The 24,700-nt window shown below is 53.4% G+C and overlaps 1 protein-coding gene across 1 annotated transcript; it reads right to left on the reverse strand.

The window, feature by feature from the left end:
- Positions 1 to 22,880: 22,880 nt before the first annotated feature.
- IUM83_05588 (uncharacterized protein) lies at positions 22,881 to 24,551 on the reverse strand (the record flags this gene model as incomplete). The annotated part of the gene is made up of 4 exons (XM_067929735.1): positions 22,881 to 22,887; positions 22,963 to 23,371; positions 23,428 to 23,767; positions 23,853 to 24,551. The coding sequence occupies 4 exons, from the start codon at positions 24,549 to 24,551 to the stop codon at positions 22,881 to 22,883; spliced, it is 1,455 nt and encodes a 484-aa protein (XP_067798125.1).
- Positions 24,552 to 24,700: the final 149 nt, after the last annotated feature.

The following is a 24,700-nucleotide window of genomic DNA, read 5'->3' on the forward strand; positions in this document are numbered from 1 at the left end:
CCCAGCCGGATCTCACCATCAGCTGGATCGCCGCCAACAACGTCAGCGTTGATTGCGTGCTCTTCGTTGCGACCTCTCATCCTACGGTTTAGCCGTTTGGATTAGCCACGTGAGTCCTGTGCCAGAGTCTGGTCTGGCTAGGAACGTGATTGGTAGAACCTGCTGTTTGGATCCGAGGAAAATATCCCGCCGACAGGGCACAGGAATAACATCTGCCTCTGCCCATTATGCTGGCGAGAACCGTATCCGTTTGGACCAGTGCTACTGCTCCGTCGCTGACCGTCGTGACTGCTTATGCCAAGCGCAGGATCAAATATCCTTTCGTCACTCCATCGCCGGCCTCTACACCCGAGCGAATTACTTTCGCGTACTCTGTCGACCAGCAGTTCCGCTACGTAAGGCGCTTCGAGCGCTCAATTCCAGACGCCGCAAATTCAGCTGCCAGGAATAATCCACAGGAATTGTCAAACCTGTACTGGAGAAACTGGGAGAAACCTCGGAACTCCTTTCTACATACCTCGATCGACAGATCGTGAGATACCAGTCGAGGCGTGCAAACAACGTTGTCGTCTCAACTAGTGGTGTCAAGAGAACTTTCGAGGGAAGCCTTGACTACCTGGACGCAGAAGAGACACAGCTGCTTCCAGAGCAAAGAACGCGTAAATCATTTTGCTGTCTTTTTCGCGGCTTGATCAAACAGCTACACGATACCAACGAAGAATTCTTCGGCCGGTTCTGGACGCCGTCCGTTCGGACCGACCGGAAACTCGTCCTTCAATCGTGCAAGATACGTATTTCTCGACGTAGCATGGGGAGCATAGAAAACCAAGTCCACCACTTTAAGCTGACGGGCTCACTCTTAAAACAACGCTTTGAGTAACTGAATTTTTCTCTCTATCATGACTCGTTCTCCTCAAAGGATGGTCTGCTACTACCATCACGCAGAAACTTATTGAAATGGTTGACAAGCGAGCTACAGCTGCTCGAGGCCATGAATAAGCGTGAGTTGAAGGAAGTGAGGGAATACGCCTATCACAATTTACGCCAGATGGGGCGTCAGTGGTTTGTACTTTGGAGCAACTTGCTCAGCACTTTGAAGCCAAGAATGTTGATTGGCAGAATGATGATCAAAAGTTCTCAGTTTGGCCATTACTACTGCAAATTTTAAAAATGCTGCCGCTGAGTACAAGGCTGTCAAGCGTGAGATCAAGGATACGCATGACCTGATCGCCAAGTTGACAGATGAATTTGTGCCTCAGATCTGCAAGAGCGTTTGCGAGATCAACTCTACGCTCTCAAGCAAAAGAATTGTCCCAATGGAGAGGAATATCTCTCTCCGTTTCCGTGAAGTATCATGCAAGTCACGGACATGAGTGGATTGGACAAGATCACTTACTTCATCCGTGATTAGAGTGGAGTCCACGCGTGAGGAAGTGGAAAATCGTCGCTAGTACGACCGTGTCGCAAGCAATGAAGATTGCATTGAAGTATGATCGATCCATCACATTCGTGGGAAGAACTTTCGCCCGTCGTTCGTTCCACAGGAAATTGGCGCGCTCTAACGGAAACGGCAATCAGCATCATCAACGCCCCACCTGCTTGCTGCAGAAACGGCAACCGGCCAGAGTGTGGAGATTGACTCCGGGGAGTACGGGAATAATCGATCTTCTTCTTCTTCAATGAGATATGTCGCTACTGTAGAAAACTGGCCGTAATGATTGAGCATATGCTTCAAGCCCAAGAACAAGGAGAAGTATGCTCGTCAAAACAAGCAAAAGAGACACGAACGGTCTGTTGCAAAGCTTCAATGCTGCTTCTACGTCTTCTCATGCCGCTGCTACGCTCAGAGTCTACCGCAAAGTCAGATGACGCGAGGTTGTAGGGGTTGTTGAAGTGGAAGAGATCACGTCCGATAACACCTGTGCATCGTGAAATAGCGATCGTAAACAAAGGAACTTGTGATGAAAACCGTCACCATCATGTTTGACGGGTTCCACATGCAATGTCAATTCCCCTGGCCTAGTGGAGAATACCAAACCTCTGGTGTTTCTCAAGTCACTCCTTCGATGGAACTTCGACGAAGGCTCGTTCTGTGAAAAGGTGTCGCCACAATCCAGTTCGGTCGCTACCGCTTCAAAAGCTGAAATTCATGGGTGGCCGCTGGGCACTGCCCAAGGTGTTGTTCTTGGAAAACCTTGGTTTCAAATTCCAACCATCGATTGATTGCGTTCACGAGATCCTATTTCAACGTTTGGCAGAAGTACCACCTCCGCAAGTTAAGAGTGTAACTGTGGATATTTCGACTGTGGACGTCAAAGCGTAAAGTCAAAAGAACACGAATACCAAAGATGTGTTTCGCCGTCAAGATATAATGCTTTGCCAGAGAGAGTACCGGATATACCAGAACCAATTCGCAGATTTTCGTCACGGTGTCTATCCTGACACTTTTCCGACTTACTCTAGCGTGGACTTCCGCCATCCTGCCGTGTAGATTTCGAACTCCACACGAACTGAATATCCCAAGCAAATGCATGCACCGTTCCGCCTTCGCAACGTTGAGCAGGATGCTCTCGCCTCTTCGTTGCTGGAAAACTCTCAAACAAAGGTTGGATCGAAGTTTCCGACTCTCCGTGGGTGTCAATATCTTTGGAATTCCCAAGAGGATCCTGCTACGCAGATCAGTAGTCTCGTGCTGAGTGATTACTGTAGTGAGTCAAGTTGACACTACACCTGGTAGCACTGCAATCCGTCCAACGACCGACTACGTGACGTTCGTACAGGAAGTGTACGAGCGGAGACCAGAAACCACAATGAGCACGGAGTGCCTATGGGAAAGCTCAATACACTTCCAACGCATGTGCACGCTGACTGCCCCACCTGTCGGATCCAGAGTGGGAGGCCTCCAACGACTGTCAACAGTCTAGGGGAAGCGGCGATATACCGTGCTGCGTACGCTATCGCCGACGAGAGCAATGATGTTGCTCTAGGGTTCATCATGAAGAACGGCGCGATGCTGCTTCCTCAGCGATAGGCGTCGTCGGGGACGACACCGCGTGCTCAATCATGGTGAAATTGAGCGGTATGCAATTCACGTGGAAGAGAGGGCGAGCCTCTCCTCCGGTGGCTTGTCGAGCTCGACACAGCCATAGCGGCTCCGGCATCATCGACCGTTGTCAAAGGTTGCGTTCGCCAATGTCATGACTTGGCGGACGCGCGAGTTGGGCGTACGGACGCCGACGCTCAGATCACGTGTGCCAGCACGTACCGAGGTATTCAAAGAGGCTAGACAAGCGTTTGAGCCCGCAAAAAATGAGTTCGATCGAGGGCGGAATTCCTCGACAGCCTGCAGCCCGGGTAAAGCATGACGTCCATGCTTACGCGCAGCGATGCACGGTACTTGGTCTCGATCATCATGAACCAACCCGAGAGGGCGACTAAAAGTGATTCGTCACGTTCACGAAAGGACTAGAGATGGGCCCGGAAGACCTATCTCTTCCGAGGTACCGCAGTACTCTCGAAGCTGCCGATTACTCCGCAATGCACGAAGAGTTTAGTGCGGCAGGCTAAACTCCATACCAAAATAACGCAGGCCGCTACCGCGCCCGGTAGTGAGAACAGGAGGTCGGAACCAATGGACCTCTCGAAGTGCAATAACTGCTGGTTACCAGCAGCAGAGATGGTGCTTACCAGTTGCGGAAGGATCCGGTCACTTACCGGGTGCGGCTCTACCCCTGGAATTCGCCCGTCGTGGCGATGTTGGGCATCGCCGCGGATAACAAAAACGCGAGCATCCAGTAGGCGCGGGCGCCCTACATGGTTCACGATCACGCGATGCGCGCATCGGGCACGCGAACTGCAGCCCCAGTGGACAGCTCACGCAGAAACAGATGACAGGCCGAACCTAGTCATCTTGAAGTTCTCGAGGGGGCAGGTGATACTCTTCGAGCTTCCAGGCAGATTCAGGCGCGTCGAACAAGTCGACGAGAACTACGCGAAGACTGACTTCGAGGGATATGCGACTGAAGTCTTCTGGAATATACGACGCGGCAACAGTTGCCATCGTGAAGAACTGAAGCGCGTCGTGAACGTGCCTCTCATTACAAACACGAGGTGTTTGTCGAACACTTTATCGTCTTGGATCGGACGATTAGTTCGACGTTGTTATGGGCATGAGCCGGTGATAGAGCTGGAAGAAGCGCACGCTCGTGCGCTTCGGCCCGCATGTAACGAACAGACGATGAGCCCTGTTACCGCGAACGCACCAGCGGGTGGAGCGGCTCACCAATCGAGACAGCGCAGCTGCCTGCTGTCCCGGAGTGCTCGGAAGTGCGTACAAGTGGCGCTAACGTCGGCAGGCTGCCGACGTCAGAAAAAAGACTGTACTGGTTCCGGGAACCACAATATGCCTCGTTCGCGTGTAAGGGACAGTCCCTGACCCGAAAAGGTCAGGTCGACAACGACGCGTCGGCTCGGGTCGACGCACGTCAGTGATGAGGATCCGCCAATAACTGGCGTCGAGGTGACAAAGGCTGACAACTCCGGGAGTTGACGCTACACAATTCAGGCGGACGGTTGCAACGTACCACACATGACGCAGTTTGCATGCTGTCGTGCAGCCGGGCTGCATGATGACGAAGCACCATGACGATCAAGCCAGGACTTGATATCGCGCCGCCCGAGACGGGTTGCCGGCGAAAGGACACGTACCGTGCAGCCGGGCTGCTGGCTGTCACGGTCAAGCCGGGCTGATACGCGCCGCCCATGACGCAGGGTCCCGCCGGCGAACAACTTCATCCACAGGCACCGGGTTAGGAATGCAACCAACTCGGAAAGGGGTGAGAACAACAAGAAGACGGCGCAAGCGGAGAACGCTGCGCAAGTCTCGGTCGGGACCGAAGACGTACCTGAGGTGATCTGCTGGGCAAGACTGGGAGGCCGAGTAAACGCCGGATGTCGAGACCTAAGCGTCTTGGACGCGACAGATGCGATTCCATAGACTGGAACTCTGTAATCCTCCGACGACGGCGTCGAGAGTTGACTTCGCTTCAGATCACGAGCTGGAGGCTTCACCGCGCGACTTGCACGATGGACGCATCGAACAGGTCTGCGTTCTTTCGATCAGCGAAGAACGGAGATCGAGAGCGAGACTGGGCAGCTCTTCATGGGATGCCACTGAGAGTGAAGACCTCTCTGTGCGAAGACCGAGCGCTTCGAGACAAGGTTGGGACTCGCTGAAGTCGAGTCCCTATACAGAATGGTTGAGGTAAAGACGTACTCCCGGAAAGTTCCTGCGGAGCTTCCGCAGGATAATAACATTCAGCACGAGATTGATCTCGTGCCGGGCACAAGTACTGTGTCACGCGGCAGTGGCCACTGCGCGAGCAAACAGAAGCAATCGACGACTTCTTTGAAAGTCGTCGCAAAGCAGAGACAACTGCGGAATCGAAGTCCACACAGTGCTCCGACGTTCTGTATCAAAAGCCACGGGCGGATGGGTCGTTAGTGCGTATAACAAGCTGAACGATACGCGGACCAGCGCGAACGTCGATCCCGCGAAAGATGTTATCATCGATTCGATGGCCGGGAGCACCGTTTACAATGCTCTCTGACTTGCGGAGACAGATTCTATCAGATCCTAATGCGTAGAGCGATATCCTCTCACGGCGTAGTCACGCCAACGGCATGCTCTGGGAGATGGCTGAAGTAATGCCGCAGGGGCTTGAACGCCCACGCGACCTAGCGACAGGTGCGTGACGCACTTATTGCGCTCGGTGCCTGACTCGCGCCGAGCTGCTCGTGTGTGTTTATCCACGGCTCGGGCTTTGGACAGGAAGACCACATTGAGATGCACCGGGTGCATCTCGGAATCGAACTTATGCGAAAGCATAAGCTCTACGATGAACCTGAAGAAGTGTATCTTCAGGGGCGAGGCAGAAGGTCGCGTCCTCAGGTGCCTCGTGGAGGAAGAATGGCGTTCCTGTTGGCCGGAAAAGGTCAGTGATAAAATGAATGTCCAACGCCTGGCAAAAGGGTCAGGAACTGAGGCAGTTCCTTGGCGTATGCTACGGCTACTTTGTGCAAATGTACGTGGAGGATTACGCGGGCAAGATCCGCCCGCTGTCAACTTCTTAAGAAGGGCTGTGTGAGGACAAACCGATTGCCAAACGGCATTCGATGCAGTCAGCGGGGCTTGACTGAGGCGCCGACTCTTGGCATTGACTGACCAAGATGCCTCATTTCACGTAGTGTGCGACGCATCCGACTTCGCGATCGGATGCGCGTTGATGCAGCACACGATCACGAGGGCCGTGATCGTGTCGTCTACCAATCGCGTCAGCTGAAGCCACTGAGCGCGACTATCGCAGTGCGACAAGAACGACCTTGCCAGCAAATACGCACTCGCAAAGTTCCGAGGTGTAATTTAGCGGAAGTAGACCATTTGTGATCTACACCGACATAGCCACTGCGTATCCGCAGTGAAGTCGCCACACATATCACAAAGAATGGCGAGATGAAAGTTTATTCTTTTTTGCGGATAACTTCGGGTCGACCAATACACCGGAAGATTGAATCCATTAATGGCCGACGCGTTATCACGTCAGCCGGACTACGCGAAGCCTGCTGACGTCAATGCCATTTGACGTCATGCGATCGACAAACCCACATCGTCTGTTAGGCGATGTGAAGAGGCCGCAGATACGCACACGACGCGGACGCGAAATCTAGCACCCTATGGCACAGCGCCTTCTGTTACAAGTCTCGTCAGAAGCTGCCCAAGCACCTTCGTGCGCGTGCACGCACCGCTTTCGAGTGCACGACGAATGCACTTTTATAATGCGAGTCGACGACGACGCGATCCCGCGTTGTCGTGCCAGTAATTCCATTGACCGGACTCAGGATCATGTGCGAGTATCATGATGCCCCGAGCGGACATCTCGACGTGAGAGGAAACGCTCCTTCTCACGCGCGACTACTGCACTCACCAGATAATGGGGTGCTGGAATACATCCGTGCTTCGAGGTATATAACGCGTGAAGCCTGCGCTACATTGCGCAGGCTCCATACAATCACTACCGACTCCGTCGAGTGTTGAGAGATCCATGCATTGGACTTCATCTTTGATCTTCCCGGACAGGCGGAGACCTTGTGCGTCTGCGTCAGGAACGCTTCGGCAAGGTGGTACATCTTGCTGCGAGATCGTACAGAAGTGACCACTAAACGAACGCCGTACATCGTTCGTCGACATGGTGTTCAACACGGCATGTAACCGACAACTGCCGTGAGACCCGCGTTCACAGCGCACCTGTGCGAAGTGTTTACAGCTAGCGGACCAAGTCTCAAATATCGACTGCGGATCATCCGCAGACGGACGAAGTCAAACCGAGCGCGATGAATCAGCGTGCTCGTCGGCATTTTGAAGGGCTACATCACTCGTTCCAATACTGGGCGAGTGCTTATCGTAGGCAGAGTTTCTATCAATAACTCGGTGGCCTCGACCGGGCATACACCGTTCACGTCGAATGCCATGCGGCATCCCACGTCTACCGGGGATTTACTCGGAGTGATGAAGCTCCCCACTTTAAGTGGGGAGATCTACGACTGCAATACAGCGGCCACGCAGAAGCCGCGAACACTTACGGTGTCATCCGGCTGCAATATGGACTAAACCACATAGGTTGCGCGGGCGGAATCTTCCCATACAAGGACCAACGACCACCGGGTTGCGCGAGCTGAGATTCCTCAGCAAGCGGACAAAAGACCACATGGGTCTGCGCGGGCCGAACACCGCGAATTAACCACGCAGAGACTGGGCCTCTGGCGGAGGCAGCTGATGTACTTCATCGGATTCACAGCCAACTTCTATACCAAAGGACAAGCCGTGATTCGGTTTGTCCAAGATGCAATAACGGCTTCTGTTGATCGCAGAAGCTGAACGCAGATCAATGTGGGCGAGCAACAAATGAATTCAAAGATTCAAGTTGGTTTATTATCTATTCAAAACCTGCTAAACATGCAGTTTAGTTTCCGAAGACAACAAGCTGCTCCACGCGCATCATCGGGCGCAGTCATGAATGGGCGCCACGTGCACGCATATGCACCCGTCGTGTGGCACCCGACATTAGCCGGGCGGTTAAAACCTATACCTGCAGCACAGGCCCCATGGCTCGTCAGGGAATCCTTCGCTCCAGCGCGTAGTCGCACTGGAGCATTAATACCGTCAGGGACTACGCCGACCGGCACGTTCAAAGGCGGTCGGGAGCCAGCCACGGAGACACGATGGTGCGAGCGGCAACGCGCGTCTGATGGATATCGACCGTCACCTGGTCGTGGAGCGACATAAGATGAAGGTCAACGTTAACCATCAGGGGCGTGTTTCCACCACCTTCGCCACCGCTGCGAGACGCACGCGGAGAAATTCGGTGATCGTCCGAGCGGGATGTTGATCATAGGAAGGTCCGCATTGTCATGCATCGCTGGAGGTTCCCTCCCCAACTGACACATAGAACCTGGAACGTCCTGATGGAACGTTCCGGACATGAGTGAAGGAATAGCAAACGCACTACCAGCAAGAAGAGGTGAGTGCGAGCTATGTGAATCTACAACGCCTTGACGACTCGCGTGTTAGATCATAGCAGGGATCATTTAGAAAGCTTTCAGGTATACATGCCGGTATTACCTGTTGTGATCGCAGTTGCTAATACGCATCGCCACCTGGATGACAGTGCGCACGGCACGGACACCAACCTCACCACTAACAGCTTGCTAAATACTCTGCCTCGCCGGGAAGAATTCGAGTGCTTTGGCGCTTACTTACCGATCACGGTAACATATAACTTCGAACTTAGGATGTCGACGCTTACAGACGCGGCCGACATCGAAGAATCGACACAGACACTACGTTGTCTGTTCCCGTGGTGGCGCACCTCGCCTGCCGCGCATGGTCTCAACAACAGAGGCTTACCCTCTGTTGCAATGATTGATGTCTTCAGACGGTCGTGCTCTTGCGGATGAGCCGGACCAAGCACAAACAATTGACAAGCAAGTCAATTGTAATGTGACGATGTCTAGACCATTCACGTCAAGAACTAACAGGGGATGGTGTAACGGGTTACACACAACACAGTGACAACGGTCCAGTGTAGCAACAGTCGCTTATTGCGTGACATGTGTCACTTATGGTTTAACAGAAAAATATCGGTTAAAGATTTTAGATAGCTTCCTCACATTAGTGTAAGTCCACCAATGGATACATTGAAGTGGGCCACCACAATGAATGGTCCACACCTACCCAAAGATCTATTGGTGAAAGCAGCATCTTTCTACCAATTAGAGACTGATACTCATGAGCGGGCTCTCCAGTCCAGCCGCTGTCACACCTTTATAGATGATAAACGGTTTTAGCGGATTTAGGAGGAAGATCAATTTACAAACAATACAGTTCTCATTTTACCTTTAAACTAGCTAGCTTGATTGTTTCATTTTATATTATACTTGTGGACTCAAGTATAATTAATTCAATTAGGTAATAAGACTCATACACGTTTCCCATCGAGACGGCGCGAATGGGCGTGTAAGCAAAAGTAGTGAGCCAAGTAAGCTCAATACATGCCCTCAGCAAGGCACTCCTCAAACTCAATTTGAGAAGCAGGGGACTTAATGGGGGGTTGGGACCGAAGCCTACCCTTACCACGGCAACATGCAGGATTCGTGACTCGCAATCTTTTTGGTATCACTTGATTGTGAGAAACCGGAGTCTACGATCTTTTCAGCTGAGTATGTCTTTAAGATCCACCATGTGATCAAGTTCAACCAGCCGGCTTCAAGTTGAAGTGCAAAGATACTTTTGAGCCAAAAGGACAAGCAATGGACAAAGACTTATGCGATGTAAAATAATAAGACGCTAACGTTATCGTGTTATTAAGACTCTCAAATGCTTAAGCTTTGGTTAAAGACTAACTACGGACGATCACATATGATAGTTGAAGCACAGCCAGAGCCACCGTTGACCGCAGCCGGGTTATGCCGCGAATAGGAACTGTGCCACGCGCGCGCCTCGGCCTCTGGATGGTGATACCACAGGATTGCTCCTGGGCTTTTTTTAACCGTGTTTGTCCTAGCCCCGAAGGTTTAATTGCGGCCATAGGCGCAAAGTTGAACGTCAGAAACTTAAAGCAAAATTGAAAGTGAGGAGATTGGAGGCGAAAGGGCAACAAGGAGCTAATGCGAGGCCCCAGGAGGTAAGTAATGAGGCAGAAGTCATAGAAATCAGGAAGTCATATGAAAGTGGGGTTTTCCAGAATTATAATTTTCAGAGGTAGACGTATGTTTTTGGCTGTATCACATCTTGTGATATGCCGTAATATGTAATGTAGTGAAACGATCATATAAGGCCAAAAAAATGTTTTTCAGGCTCTGTTAGAAAGTATTAGAAATTTATTTCTAATGAGTAGAGTTACGATGCAGATCCCAGCTGTCCTAATAAAGTTACTGAAATCTGTAAAATAAAAGAAAAATTAAAGAGGACGCTGTAATGTCTAATGTGACCTAGAAATCAAGTAAAATAAAGTAATCTTAGGTAAACAAAGGTTGCCGTAACATGCCGTCTTAGAAAGGATGGAAATCCGTGTGGTGAACTTACAGATGCGATCCGAGATCGGATATGCCAGAACTTTTAGTGGGAGTGTTATGATGTCGTTATATGAAGATATGATGCTCACTCTGATTGGAATCTAACTATATTATAAATTAGCCAATAGGAAGAATACAGGTCATCTACTTTGTGCGTACTACACACAACCTCGAGGATGTAAGGGAGAGGAGGACGCGTGGCGCCGCCACTGCAGATCCCCTCCTTCGAAGCTGACGGCCAACAGCTAAGGCTGACAAACACCTCGATGACTCGTCATCCGCTGCTGCCTGCCACGCGTGATCCATTTTTTGCTTCTTCAGCAGCCATGCCTGGTCATTCTCGATTGCTCGGTCTGGGCCGTTCTTAAGTTCCAGGATCCGAATGTCCCAGAGTCTAAAATAATAATGCAAAATTGAGATGTTGTGTTTTCTACAAACCTTACTAATATCATAAACCCACAATACAACTTGTATGGTTGGGGGTGTGAACGTGTTTCCTGCTCCCAACGACGCAAAAACTCGGGATCTGTGGGACTTGCGTTATTTAGTCCCAGGACGTGGGCAGGAATGCGCTACTAGATCACCAAGATCACAGCGACAAAACACACAAATTAATGTCGTATTATTCTGACGCAAGCCGTGAATCTTAAGAAATCAGTATGGAGCAGATGTTTGAGAGCGTTCGGTTAGGTGTATAACCTTTCAACAGGTTTTCCAACTCAATGTAATAAGTCATACCATTTGGAAATCATGAGCGATTTCTCCGTCAAAAATGACGAGATATTGACGGAGAAAGACAGTACAAACTTCACCTCAGTCAATAAATGATTGCACGGTGAAGTCAGTCACTTGTAAAAAACACAAAACAGACGTTGACTAAAAAAAATGCATTCCAATCGTCAATCGAGCTCCCACGTGACACGCAAGCACCGCGCTCACACGAAGGCTGTACGCTCCGCCCTCCCGCTTTCGCTTCCCTCATCGTTTCCCTCACTCGTTGGCGAAGCTCCAGCTCGCGGCGTGTCTTCGGCGATCGTTTCTTGCCCAGGACGACGCACTTTGGCCTCAAGACCTGCGGATCGCCAACCCGCCGTCTAAGTCGTCGTGCCAGATTTCGAAGCACGTCTTGGCCACCCCGTACTGACGCCTGATTTTGTCACAGCCAGCATTTCGCATTGTCTACAGAGCAACGCTCGCAGAAGAACGTCGTGGCGAAGGACTTCTTCTTATGGTCGGTGCGCAGCAGGCACACCTTGCACGGCGCTGGCAGGCGCTTTTACTTCCGCTGACAGTCGACCAGTCCTCCGCCTGCTCCAGTGCGTGGGTGAGACGAACAGACAGAGCGCCTTCGATTTTGACTGGCGGTAGGGGTCGCAACGACACCGGCAAAGTCTTCGGCCTTCATCTGCTAGCAGCTGGTTCTAGCACTTACGTTTCCTCCGCTCGCTTCATCGGGGTTGTACGCCATCTTTGGCGTACCTCGGCTTCTGCGAGATGACGCGTTTACCAACCAAAGGTCCACCATGCCAAAGGAACAGACTCTTATAATATTTTTTGTAAACTTGGTTGACGATCTGCGGAGTAGGACTGGAGGCGGAGTTGATCGTGCACATCAACTTCGCCCATCAGACTTGGTAGTCTGTCACCGGCGCCGGGCATGGGACCAGCTTGACCGCACCCACCTCTTCTTTCCATGCGACCGATAGATGACTCTGCCATTACCGCGCCGTGCACGGTAGTCACAGGCTTGCGTCCCATCAGTGGAACGCTACCATGGTGGAGACCGCGACCGAGCGCGAGAACGTGAACGTTCGCGCCGGGGTCCTTGCCGGGTCGGACTTAATTTGTTCTTCACCATGGCGTCGTAGCCTAAGCGATTAGTCGTGTTGTACCAATAACGTACACCTGCATCTTCAGCAGCTCAATCGCAATTAGAACCGACGAGTAATACCGGTCAATCACGACCGCATGCCACGGAAGGCGATCAGGCCCAAGTATAATGTTGAGGTTCCGAACCACAGCGATGGCGCCCGTCTTGTGATCAAATTTGGCGTCATCATCCCGCTCCTTCGCTTGCCAGCGTATATCTCAAAGCTGTAAAATACGACAAAGCATTGTAAATTCAGTACTAATGTCGTAAGTTACCACATGCGAATTCAAGAAAAAAATCGTACCGATGGCGGTAGGCAGATCAGGAATCACAAGTCATAAACATTTTTTAGCCGTACCGATGCGGCTTGTCCGGCATGAACATTCGCGTCGTATTGCACCTGGACGTCGCTGGCAGCACGCCCTCGTCAGAAAGATACTGCTGGTAACGACCACCCCGTCAAAACCTGCTGCTGCAACTTGTCGACGACCGGCCGAAGCTTCCACAGCTTGTTCCGGGTGCGTGGGGCCTCGTTGTTCACAATTTGGAGATCGCGGATGATGTCCGTGCAGCGATTCAGGTCTGAACCTCCCGAAGGTCCTGCGGGCAAAGCGCCGTCCTCGACCATCGTCCAGTGCGCGGAGAAGGCGCTTCTGTGGGCTTAACAGGCGCGCCACGACAGACCCGACGACATGAAGGATCTCTTGTGTCTGATACGCCGGCGCTTCGCCTGATCTCCGCCGGATTTGGGCTATCGTCTCGCGCGCGACGAGACCTGTTCCTCTGAATCTGCCGCTGCTCGACGGGCAACTTGCTGGAGGCTGTATCTGTTGGTCTCTATATTGATGTGGACCCGGCGACTTGGGCATAAGAACAGAAAAGACTCCAGCGGCAAGTGGCATCGCGCGCGCAACTCCGGCTTTGGATGAGCTACTTATCTCCAAGTCCATCATAAGCAGGATCGCTCTCGAATGTCGATGACACAGACGTCCAGTGCATACCGCGCAAAACGGCCTCACGCGCCTTCTTTGCCTTCTTGTTTAAGGCGTCACTGCTGATCTGCAGTGCTCTCTGATGAGCGTCGTCCATCTGGACCGCGTCGGCTTCGGAGATCACATCGTCGTCACCGTCGCTCTCTTCACAACTGGGCTATACTTCATCCTCGGTGATGTACTGACCATCGCTCTCGCCAGAGCTAGAGCTCTCGTGCTCGTTCATGCATTCGTCATCAGCTACAAGTTGAGTCCGTCTTGATCTGCGGCCGGAGCGTCGGATCTGTCGTAGCAGCAGGCCTAGCAGGCGGCTCTGAGTCGCTCTCGAGACCCGACGCCTCGAGACAATAACGCAGTGATGCCGCGGCTTGTTGTTGTCACATCCACAGTCCAAACTAGCTGACAATCAAACCCAGCGAAGAGCCTGCGAAAGCTCGGACGTCCAGTTGCTGTCGAGCAGCGCGTCCAGCGTCTCCGACAGTTCCACGCTCGTATCAATTTGAGAAGCAGTGATGTTATGGGTCGGCATCAAACTCTCGCAGCAGACTCAACACTCGAGCTCGTCCTCTTGACGCTCGTCGTCTGTCCGCCGCCGCGCCCATCGTTTGGTCTTGGCCGCCGCGCTTGTCGTCCGGGCCTTAGCTGTTGCGCTTGTGGTCTTAGCCGACTCGCTTGTCGCTCAGAGCTTAGCCGTCGCGTTGTGGTCGTGTCCGCCGCCGCGCTCGACCTCGTCGTCGTCGTCTGACGCCGCTCGTCGCTGTGGTCTCGGTCGCCGCGCTTTTCGTCCGGGGCTTAGCCGTGGCGCTTGTTTTCGTGTCCTCTGCTGCGCTCGTTGGCGTCAAAATCTTGCCCTGGTCCAGCAATCCTGACTTGAAGGCGTGCTCCACCAGCGCGCCTCACCATAGAAGGCATAGGGCTCTATCAGGGTCACGTATCCCCACTGCAGGACACCCAGTCGGCTTTATCCGTCCACCCCGCCGCCCGGAGCTGGCGCCACAAGTGCGGGAAGCCGATCGTGGAACGGCGGCGCTTTCCCGCGTGTACTCGACCAAATTCGCGCCATCCGGCTAATCTTGAAATGAGTGGCATCAAGCGCAGCGATCGTCGATCCTCAAATGTTCCCCTATCTCAACTTTGTTTCACCCTAAACCTCTAGCTCTCTTTGTTTTCGCAAAGATCTATTTCATTTGATACTTATCATACAGCTGCATGTCCTTGATTAAAGTATTGCAAATTCTTATCCGAGCCAAATTCTATGAGCCTGTAATGTCAGCCGACATACGATTTTAAGTCGTATCTTACGACGTTGGTAATCAAGGGTTAAGAACGGCCCTAAGCAGCTCCTGCTTAGACACCGGCATCGACAGCGACCTCGCCGTCTACGGGCACCGTGGCGTATCTCGTATGCGAACAACAGCGCGGACTGCGCACTTGACAGTGTTCAAGGTGAGGATAACCGCTCGCGATTTCTGTACGGTAGCGAGGGATCTGCACGAATCCCAGACCCGAGACCATGCCTGGCATCTAGCATCTCCTGGCGGTGCAGGAAGTTTGAACTGCTCGTGGTTGGCCACTGGCGTCCACCCTCTCAGTTCACGTCGTATCAAGGAAGTTTCGCATTCACTCTGCGGCACCTTGAACCTCCAAGTATCCATGGCTGGGGATTCAGGCAGGATCCTGGCCTGAATCAGATGCCATTCTCCATTTTGGCGCGGGCCAAGAGCACGAATGGAGAGAGGGAGTTCGCAGAAGCTGCTGAAACGGGTGACCTCGTGAGAGCCCGGGAGTTAGTTCGGCATGTACTGGGGTCTGACATAGTGACGGCGCTGTGGAAGGCTTCTCGAGAGGGTCGTCTGGACGTTATCCGCCTTCTCGCTGGGGAATGCGGCGCCGACGTGAATGCGATGACCGACAATGGATATACGGCCCTTATGTGGGCCGCTAAGGGTGGTCACTTCAATATCGTGCAATATCTCGCAGGGGAATGCCGGGCCGACGTGAATGCCAAACGTATAGATAGGCGTACAGCGCTGATGCTGGCCGCTGAGGGTGGTCACTTGGATGTCGTGCAGTATCTCGCTGGGGAATGCGGCTCCGACGTGAACGCGATGTCCAACAATGGATACACGGCGCTGATGTTGGCCGTAGAGGGTGGTCACTTGGATGTCGTGCAGTATCTCGCTGGGGAATGCGGCTCCGACGTGAATGCCAAACGTAAAGATGGATATACGGCCCTTATGTGGGCCGCTAAGCGTGGTCACTTCAATATCGTGCAATATCGCCTTTGCCGGGCCGACGTGAATGCCAAACGTAAAGATGGGCGTACAGCGCTGATGCTGGCCGCTGAGGGTGGTCACTTGGATGTCGTGCAGTACCTCGCTGGGGAATGCGGCTCCGACCTGAATGCGATGTCCAACAATGGATACACGGCGCTGTTGTTGGCTGTAGAGGGTGGTCACTTGGATGTCGTGCAGTATCTCGCTGGGGAATGCGGCGCCGACGTGAATGCCAAACATGAAGATGGATATACGGCCCTTATGTGGGCCGCTAAGCGTGGTCACCTCAATATCGTGCCATATCGCCTTCGCCGGGGCGACGTGAATGCCAAACGTATAGATGGGCGTAAAGCGCTGATGCTGGCCGCTGAGGGTGGTCACTTCAATATCGTGCAATATCTCGCTGGGGAATGCGGCGCCGACGTGAATGCGATGACCTACGACGGATATACGGCGTTGATTGGGGCCGCTAAGGGTGGTCACTTCAATATCGTGCAATATCTCGCAGGAGAATGCCGGGCCGACGTGAATTCCAAACGTATAGATGGGCGTACAGCGCTGATGCTGGCCGCTGAGGGTGGTCACTTCAATATCGTGCAGTATCTCGCTGGGGAATGCGGCGCCGACGTGAATTCCAAACGTTTGGACCGATATACGACGTTGATGTGGGCCGCTAAGGGTGGTCACTTGGATATCGTGCAATATCTCGCAGGGGGATTCCACTCCAACGTGTTTGCAAAACGTATAGATGGGCGTACAGCGCTGATGCTGGCCGCTGAGGGTGGTCACTTGGATGTCGTGCAATATCTCGCTGGGGAATGCGGCGCCGCCGTGGATGCGATGACCGACAATGGATATACGGCGTTGATGTGGGCCGCTAAGGGTGGTCACTTCAATATCGTGCAATATCTCGCAGGAGAATGCCGGGCCGACGTGAATTCCAAACGTATAGATGGGCGTACAGCGCTGATGCTGGCCGCTGAGGGTGGTCACTGGGATGTCGTGCAATATCTCGCTGGGGAATGCGGCGCCGCCGTGGATGCGATGACCGACAATGGATATACGGCGTTGATGTGGGCCGCTAAGGGTGGTCACGTGGATATCGTGCAATAGTAGGGGATTCAGGAGTGGATGGGCGCAGATGTCGTATCAGTATCTCGCTGGGGAATGCGGCGCCGCCGTGGATGCGATGACCGACAATGGATATACAGCGTTGATGTGGGCCGCTAAGGGTGGTCACTTCAATATCGTGCAATATCTCGCAGGGGAATGCGGCTCCGATGTGAATGCGATGACCGACAATGGATACAGCGTTGATGTGGGCCGCTAAGGGTGGTCACTCAATATCAGAATATCTCAGGGAATGCGTCTCGATGTCAGATGCGATGACCGACAATGGATACACGGCGCTGATTTGGGCCGCTGGGGGTGGTCGCTTGGATGTCGTGCAGTATCTCGCTGGGGAATGCGGCTCCGACATGAACGCGATGACCGGCAATGGATATACGGCGTTGATTTGGGCCGCTAAGGGTGGTCCTGATGATGTCGTGCAGTATCCGCGAATCCGCGCCGACGTTAATGCAAACGTAAAGATGGGCGTATAGCGCTGATGTTAGCCGCCTCAGGGTGGTCACCTGGATGTCGTGCGATATCTCACTGGCCAAGTGCGAGCGACGGAACAATGATGGAGTTCACAGAGCTGATGTTAGCTGGGAAATTGGCCACGGGACGCGTGCGATACCTTACGAAGGAGGTTGGATCTGACCTGAACACTACACACAATACCGATCGATATTACCACACTGAAGACGCAACCATGTATTCTGACCTTGAGGTGAATGACAAGAACGATGACGGGCGGGGGGCTATTCGATCTAGCGATACTGATGTAATGAGGTATTTATCTGAGCTGTGCGATGCTGAATTTGATGGCAACAGGAACAGTGTACGCATGGGGCTGATCGCGGGTGCACGAGATAATCGCGCGGACGTTGTCCGGTACCTCACCGAACATTTTGGCGCTGATGTGAAGGACACTGTTTCTGGAAACCCTCGCGCTGGTTCGAGCCGCTAAAGAGGGCCACATGGACATTGTTCGGCATCTCGTTGAACAGTGCGGTGCTGGCATGAATGAGAATATCAGTTATGGATACATAGCGCTCATGTTGGCTGCCGAAAATGATCATCCAGATATCACGCGGTATTTCACTGATCAACTTTGCTTAAAGAATCAAGTGAGTGACACCAAAGCCCCTCAATGCAAAATCAAAGCTGAGGAATTTTGTGCCGACGATGATAACATAGACAATGGCCAATACTGTGAGACGGTGGGGTACGCGAAGAAATGTTCCCGAAACGACGTACAAAGCCTCACTGACATTTCTGGCGTTGACGTAAAAGCTTTTCTGGAATACGGATACACGGCGCTGATGTTGGCACTCATGGGTAACATCGATGTTGTAAGTACCTTACTGAAGAATGTGGTGTAAATGTGCATTCCAAGAATAAAGGCGGATACAGCGTTGGTGTTAGCTGCTCAAAATGGCAGCACGCAGACGTTTGCAGTACCTCGGTGAATTATGACGCCGATGTGAACGTTCAAGACAATGATGCTCAGTGCTGATGTGGGCCCTCAAGGTGGCTCACATTAGGCGTTTCAGATACCTCGCTGACCAATGCGGCGCTGACGTAGAAGCCAAGATGAACTATGGATACACAGCCCTGATGTTAGCAGCTCAGAATGGCCACACAGACGTCGTGAAATACCTCACTCACACTTGTAAAGCTGATGTCAACGCCAAGAAGAGTGATGGGTATACAGCATTGATGTTGGCTGCCGAATCTTAGCCATCGGGCGTTTTGCGTCCTCGCGAGTTGTGATGCTGAGGTGAATGTGGAAAACAGAGACGGATACGTGTGATGATGGCCGCTAAAAGTGGCAATATGGACGTCATTCAGCACCCTCACTGGGCAGTTTGATGCTGATGTACATGCTAATCACAATGCAGCGTTGATCGTGGGTGCTGGTTATGGTGTATAGATGCCGTGAAATATCTTGCTGATAAATGTCCGCCGACGTGAATGCCGTGAATATGACGCTATACAGCACTGACATTGGCTGCTCGACATGCTCGCAAAGATGTCATTCAGTATCTCCAAAACAATGTAAGGCTGACGTAACGCTACGAACAAGGAAGGATATACGGCGCTATGGAGGCCTGCTCGGCATGGTCACTGAATGTCGTCCGCACCTCGCAAAGAAAGCAGTGCTTGCGCTAACGCTAACGCAAATACGAACGACGGATACACAGCGTTGATGTTGGCTGCTGAAAAGGGCCACATTGATATCGTGGCATATCTGTTAAGCAATGCACTGCTGAAGTAGATGCGAAGAACAATGAAGGTTACACAGCGCTGGTATTCGCCGCTGCAAATGACTCACACAAACGTCGTGCAATACCTTGTTGAGCATTGTAGCGCAGACGTTGACGCCTCAGACAATTACGGATACAAGCGTTAATGCTGGCTGCCGATAGGCCACAGGGATATCGTGAAATACCTCGCTGAGCAAGGTGGTGCAGATGTAAATGCAAAACCAGGATGGCAACAAGCTGTTCGCCTCGCTGCGATCGAGGCCATTTGAAATCCAGCGGAATCTTACACTCTTTTCAGCTACAGCAGAAAATCTTCACAGGGATAAAAGTAAAGTCACTAGCGATCATGCCGCCTTCCGATGACGTAAGCTGCGTCATTCGTCCGGCTGGATTGAGCTGATTGGCTTTAGTCAGAACATTGATATCGGAGGTGACTTCCGGGCCAAGTGGCTCGATGCCGACGCGGTCGTAAGGTCTTCATTCCAGACGCGGCTCACTCATCCTTCGAAGATGAAGTGCGTCTGTGAAGCGCCTACGGCATCCCAATATGCTCAAAATGTGCAGGGCGCCACGCTGGTCCACATCTACAGTTTTGTGTGCAGTATGCAGCCAGGGCTCGCTGTGGAGCATGCTATCTCGTCATCAGTGGAGAATCGGACAGGTGGAAGTATCTCACGATGCAGTGTTAGGTCTCAGACATCTCCAGAGTGTGGAATTGTTCATGGAGACCTTCGTTGCAGATAACATTTTGATCGGCGGCGATGGCATCGCAAAGTTGTCGAACTTCGGACTGAGCCAGAAGGTAAACAGGAAAAACCAAGTTTCATCGACTGTTGTTGGATCGACGCACTGGCAGGCTCTGAGGTCCTCCGAGGAGGACCGCCATCTTCAGTCCGATGTGTACTCTTTGGGGATGTGTGTTTTGGAAGCTCGTGGACGCGAAGACCTTGGGACAATGTAGCTGAGAATGACATACTCGCTGAGAAATTAGAGTGGGACCCTGAAGACATTGATTCGGACCAGACTATGAGTTGGACACTGAGTCCGACTTGGTGCATCGGATGTGCTGTCAAAACCCTCACAAGCGCCATCAGTCTGTCGTCCATCGCCTGCAAGCAGCAATTGATGATCAATGGGGGTCAATCAATACCAGCCAGAATCACAGCCCACGAGCTGCTTTGATGAAGAGGCACATGACCGATTGGAAGAGGCGTGGTTGAAGCTAGAAGGAAGCATGGAGACCCTGCGACAACGCTCGGTATTGTGGAATATTCAACGCTGAAAACCATACGCGAACACATGCGAAAGTCAACCCACCAACCGGCACTGGTCGCGCGGTTCCCGCGATACTCATCGAATTCGTCGGATGGTCGAAATATCACCTGAACGTGCTCGAGTGGTGTGTTTATCCAACTCGAGCCACTATAACGTACGCAATTCAGTGGCGCATCGACTGATGGCTTTATTAGGAATGTCGGTGGATTCATCGACAGAGATGAAAGTGCAATGTAAGCAACAGCGCAGTGAACAGATCGAGTTATTCGTGTCACGAGTGTCCGACACTTCTTACCTACTACTGAACGATTTGAAATCAGTGGAGAGAGGTCGGTGTTTCTGATTATGCTAAAAGCAGAGATAAATCATCATGTGGACAAACACTCATGATCGCTTGCAATCATGAAGGAAGCATACGCAGATATTGACAGCAAACTTAGGGCGATGATTTATCTTCGCTTCAAATGGTTCATCCCTGGTATCAATTGAGGTTGACGAATCGAGGTGTCTAGGGAGAGGTGGATTCGGCAGCGGTGAACCAGCCATGGCTGGACTCAGCGTGGTGGTGAAACGAGTGGTATTACCAGGTTACCATGACAAATCAGAATCCTATCAAAGCTCATCGACATGCCGGTCAGTCAAGACCAACTCGACATCACCAAACGAAAAGAGGCTTTGAAGATGTTTCGTCGAAGTGGACATTTGGTTTAGTTTAGTCACCCTCACGTCGTTCGGCTGTTTGGTGCCTGCCGTCGGTATTCCTTTCTTCGTCTGCGAGTACGCCGCCAACGGACTTTAGTCAGCTATTTGCGACAACACCCAATGAGTTATGGGCGAAGTACGGGGGCTGCGTGGGCATCAATCTACACGCTCGGGAGTCGTGCATGGCGACCTGAAAGGAAACAACATTGTGATCGGCAGCGACATGAAAGCGAAGGTGACGGACTTTGGTCTTAGTTCGGTCGCGAGTAGCGAGAACAAGACGTTGGTGTCAGCTGCTTGGCAATGGGTGGCGCCGAATTACTCGATTCCAACAAACGCCCGACCTTCGCGTCCGATATATACTCACTGGGTATGTGTATCGTGGAAGCCCTGCGGGTGGTGGAGGCGTTGGAATCAGACCATGACTCGCTCCAATGCCTGCCGTGGCGTATTACTGACCTAACTGCTATAAAATATCACGTAACGCGTGGCGAATTGCCGTCTCGACCATCGATATGTGATGAGAGTCAATGGGAGTTGGTGAAGCGTATGTGCGTGTTGGCGCCTGAGAAGCGGATCAAGATCTCGACGGTGGTTGAGGAGCTTCAGAGACTGACCATCAGCACCGAATCATGCGTCCTAGTTGATACCTTGCGCCCGGATTCGGTTGGTTGGGAATCTGTCGCCGAAGTAATTTCTGAGCGCAGTTACAGCTAAATCAACTGCAAGATAGCAAACAAAAATCAAGATGACGATGTACTCTCGCTGCATATTTCGTTGGGATAGGATTAAAAGCTCCACGATCATTGACGGCAACCAGAGCGAAAAGTGCCATGTTGTGTTCTGCTCGTTGGTTGCCGACGCTGATACGGCCACATCGAAGCTACGAGACAGGGGTGGAGGTATCGTCTCGCTGGCTCAAACAACGATGCAGTGTTATGCGCTGGATCGAGCGCTGAGCAAGTGGTGCGACGCTTACTTTATATTCTGCGAGACTTAAGTGTCAGATTCCGCTGTGGGGCCGATCAAGAAGTTGGGTGCAGCGCAGTAAACAACCTGTTTGGGCAAGGCTATACGGAAGGCGTGTAGTTGCCCGCCTCGCGCTTTGGGGTATGCGTATGCTTACATGTTTCTTCTTGTATGGTCCTTGAAGCCGGTCGAGATATCGGGGTTGGTTGGGAACTTGTGGGACTGATCAATATTACCACGGCTACGTCGGAGGCTACGTCAATCGCGAGCCAGTGAACATTATTGTCACGAAGCTTTGGTTGAAACACTGAAGCGCTGCATGGCTACATTGACCAGAGCGATAAGTGCCGTGCACACGGTCAGCTCCTGAGTGCACAGCGAAGCTACGAAGAAAGAACGGATGAGTGCCTCGCTAGCTCACACAACAACGCAATGTTTTGTTCGGCATGTATGAAGCAGGATAATCAAGCACGCCACGAGGTGCAGCACAGCTTCACTAGCCGAAACGTGGGCGAGAAGCTGAAGAAAGTTGTTTCGTCAAAGCGAGTCGCTGAAAGCGATAGTGCTGAGAAGCAGACGCCAGCCAGCGGGTTGATCTATCCGTTTCTAGTTCTACGTAGGCCAACATAACTTCCATAGGAAGAGGACTTGCGTCGGCAACTATATGACGAAGTATGATGCTTATTCCTGTTTTTTTTTGGTTCCTATCTCCATCGTTCGCTTGCCAGCTTAGCTCACCGCCCAGCACACAGTGGGCAAATGTACTTGTCTTCCGTGTTGGCCATGGCTGCAATCAGCCCCTGTAAACAAAAAACAAAACAGGCAGGTGTTGGAATATATCGTGATGCCACTGCCCACAACATAATGGAACGTACGGAGTGAGACTCGATCGCAAGCACCGTGCACCCAGAGCTCGCACGAGTCGCAGCAGACAAAGGTGTTCTGGTCGTCGTCCTCGTAGACTTCGCTGCAAACCGGGCAGTATCTGACCCAGCGCACGCAGCTCGCGTTCGCGCGCCAGCTCCTTCTTCGTGCGAGCGCGCTTCTTCACAGCGGGCGCTGGAGGCACAGCAACCGCCGCAGGAGTCGTCGGAGCACTTGCTTCCACTCGCTTGGACCGCGACGAAGACGTTTTGCGCTTCTTCGACGCGGACGCGGGGATCCGCCAGCACAACAGGCTACCCGCTGCACGCTCTTCCGCTTCCGAGCCGACGACCTCGCAGGCGTGGAGGCCATCCCGTTCTGCTCCATCGAGACCCTGATCGTCACTGCCGTCCAGCACTTCTGGCTCCGTATCAACCACCATCGCCTCCGTACGTCTCGCCGACTCGCCTGGTCACCTGCAAACGCCGACACCTGCGGCGTGGCGCGTAGCTCCGGGGCGCGGTCCGCGTACACGAAGCCGTTCATCTGCGCGGGCGACGGATCGGCGTGGGGCCGTCGCTGTCCGAGTCGTCGGCCGCCTCGCGCCTGCGCCGGTGTTTCTTCTTCTTCTTCTTGTCCTTGCGGCTGCTTGCGGTCCTTCTTCCGCTCTTCGAGACGGCCGTGCCGCCTCAATCTCCTCCTCGTGAACTTGAGGGATGACCGCCGCAGGGGCCTCCTGCTCGCTCTGCTGCTGGCCTGCACCCCCCCGGCCTCCTCCCCGGCCGCGTCCTGCGTCTTGAGCTCCTTCTGCTGCCTCTGGAGCGCGTGGATCTGGTGTTAGCCGCTTCTTCTCCTGCAGCGCCTGGTCCGTCCTGCGCCGCTCCTCGCGCCGCCGCTGGACGCGCTTCTTGTCGAACAGGTCGGCCCGCTCCAGCCGGAGGAAGCAGCGCAGCCAGGACCGCGGCGCCTCCGTCCCGCTGGCGCCAGCGGCGTGGACGTGCGTGCCGCACGCGCGGCACGTCTTGAACAGCGGCACGGGGTCCAGCACGGCGGCCATGGGCGCGGCCTTGCGCTTGCCGCCGCGGCCGCGCGCCGCTTGGCCACCGTCTTGAGCGCGAACTCGGCTGGCGGCCAGGGCCCTGCGCACGGGCCGCGCCTCCTGCTGCGCGGCCTGCTCGAGGCCGAGCTCTGTCCAGCGCGCCGTCGACGCGCGCTGGCGCAGCGCCACGCGTTGCCGGCCGCGGCGCCCACTGCGCGCGAGGCGGCCCGGAACTCCGTCTGCTCGGGCGTGGCGTGGCCCCAGCGCGCGTTGCGCTGCGCGAAGCAGCGCGGCGCAGCAGCTCCAGCTCCGTGTCGCCCGCAGCGTGGCCTCGCTCAGCGCCGGCAGCTGGTGCGCGCGCGCTACAGCGCCTCCAGCTGCCGCCGCACAGCCGCGGGCTGTCCACGGCGCCGAAGGCGACCGCGGCCGCGGCCCGCGGCTCACCTGCGCGGCGTACGCGACGCTCACGCGCGCGTCGTGGCACGCAGCAGCGGCAGGCCGTCGCTGCCCACCGAACGGGCGCGACGCGTGCTGCGCGCGCCGCGAGGTCGAAGAGGTCATGCAGCCGTCCGTGTCCCTGGTCTCGACGTGTGGTCTTCCTCTGTACGAGTTCCTGTCTGAGGTGGTTCAGATTCTGGAACACGTACGAAGGATGCGTCCACTGTGGGCGGACTCGACATGGCTAAATGCTAAATCTAAGTTAGATGGGT

This window comes from Phytophthora cinnamomi (genome assembly GCF_018691715.1).
Source record: "Phytophthora cinnamomi strain GKB4 chromosome Unknown Contig10, whole genome shotgun sequence".
Classification (NCBI taxonomy): Eukaryota; Oomycota; class Peronosporomycetes; order Peronosporales; family Peronosporaceae; genus Phytophthora; species Phytophthora cinnamomi.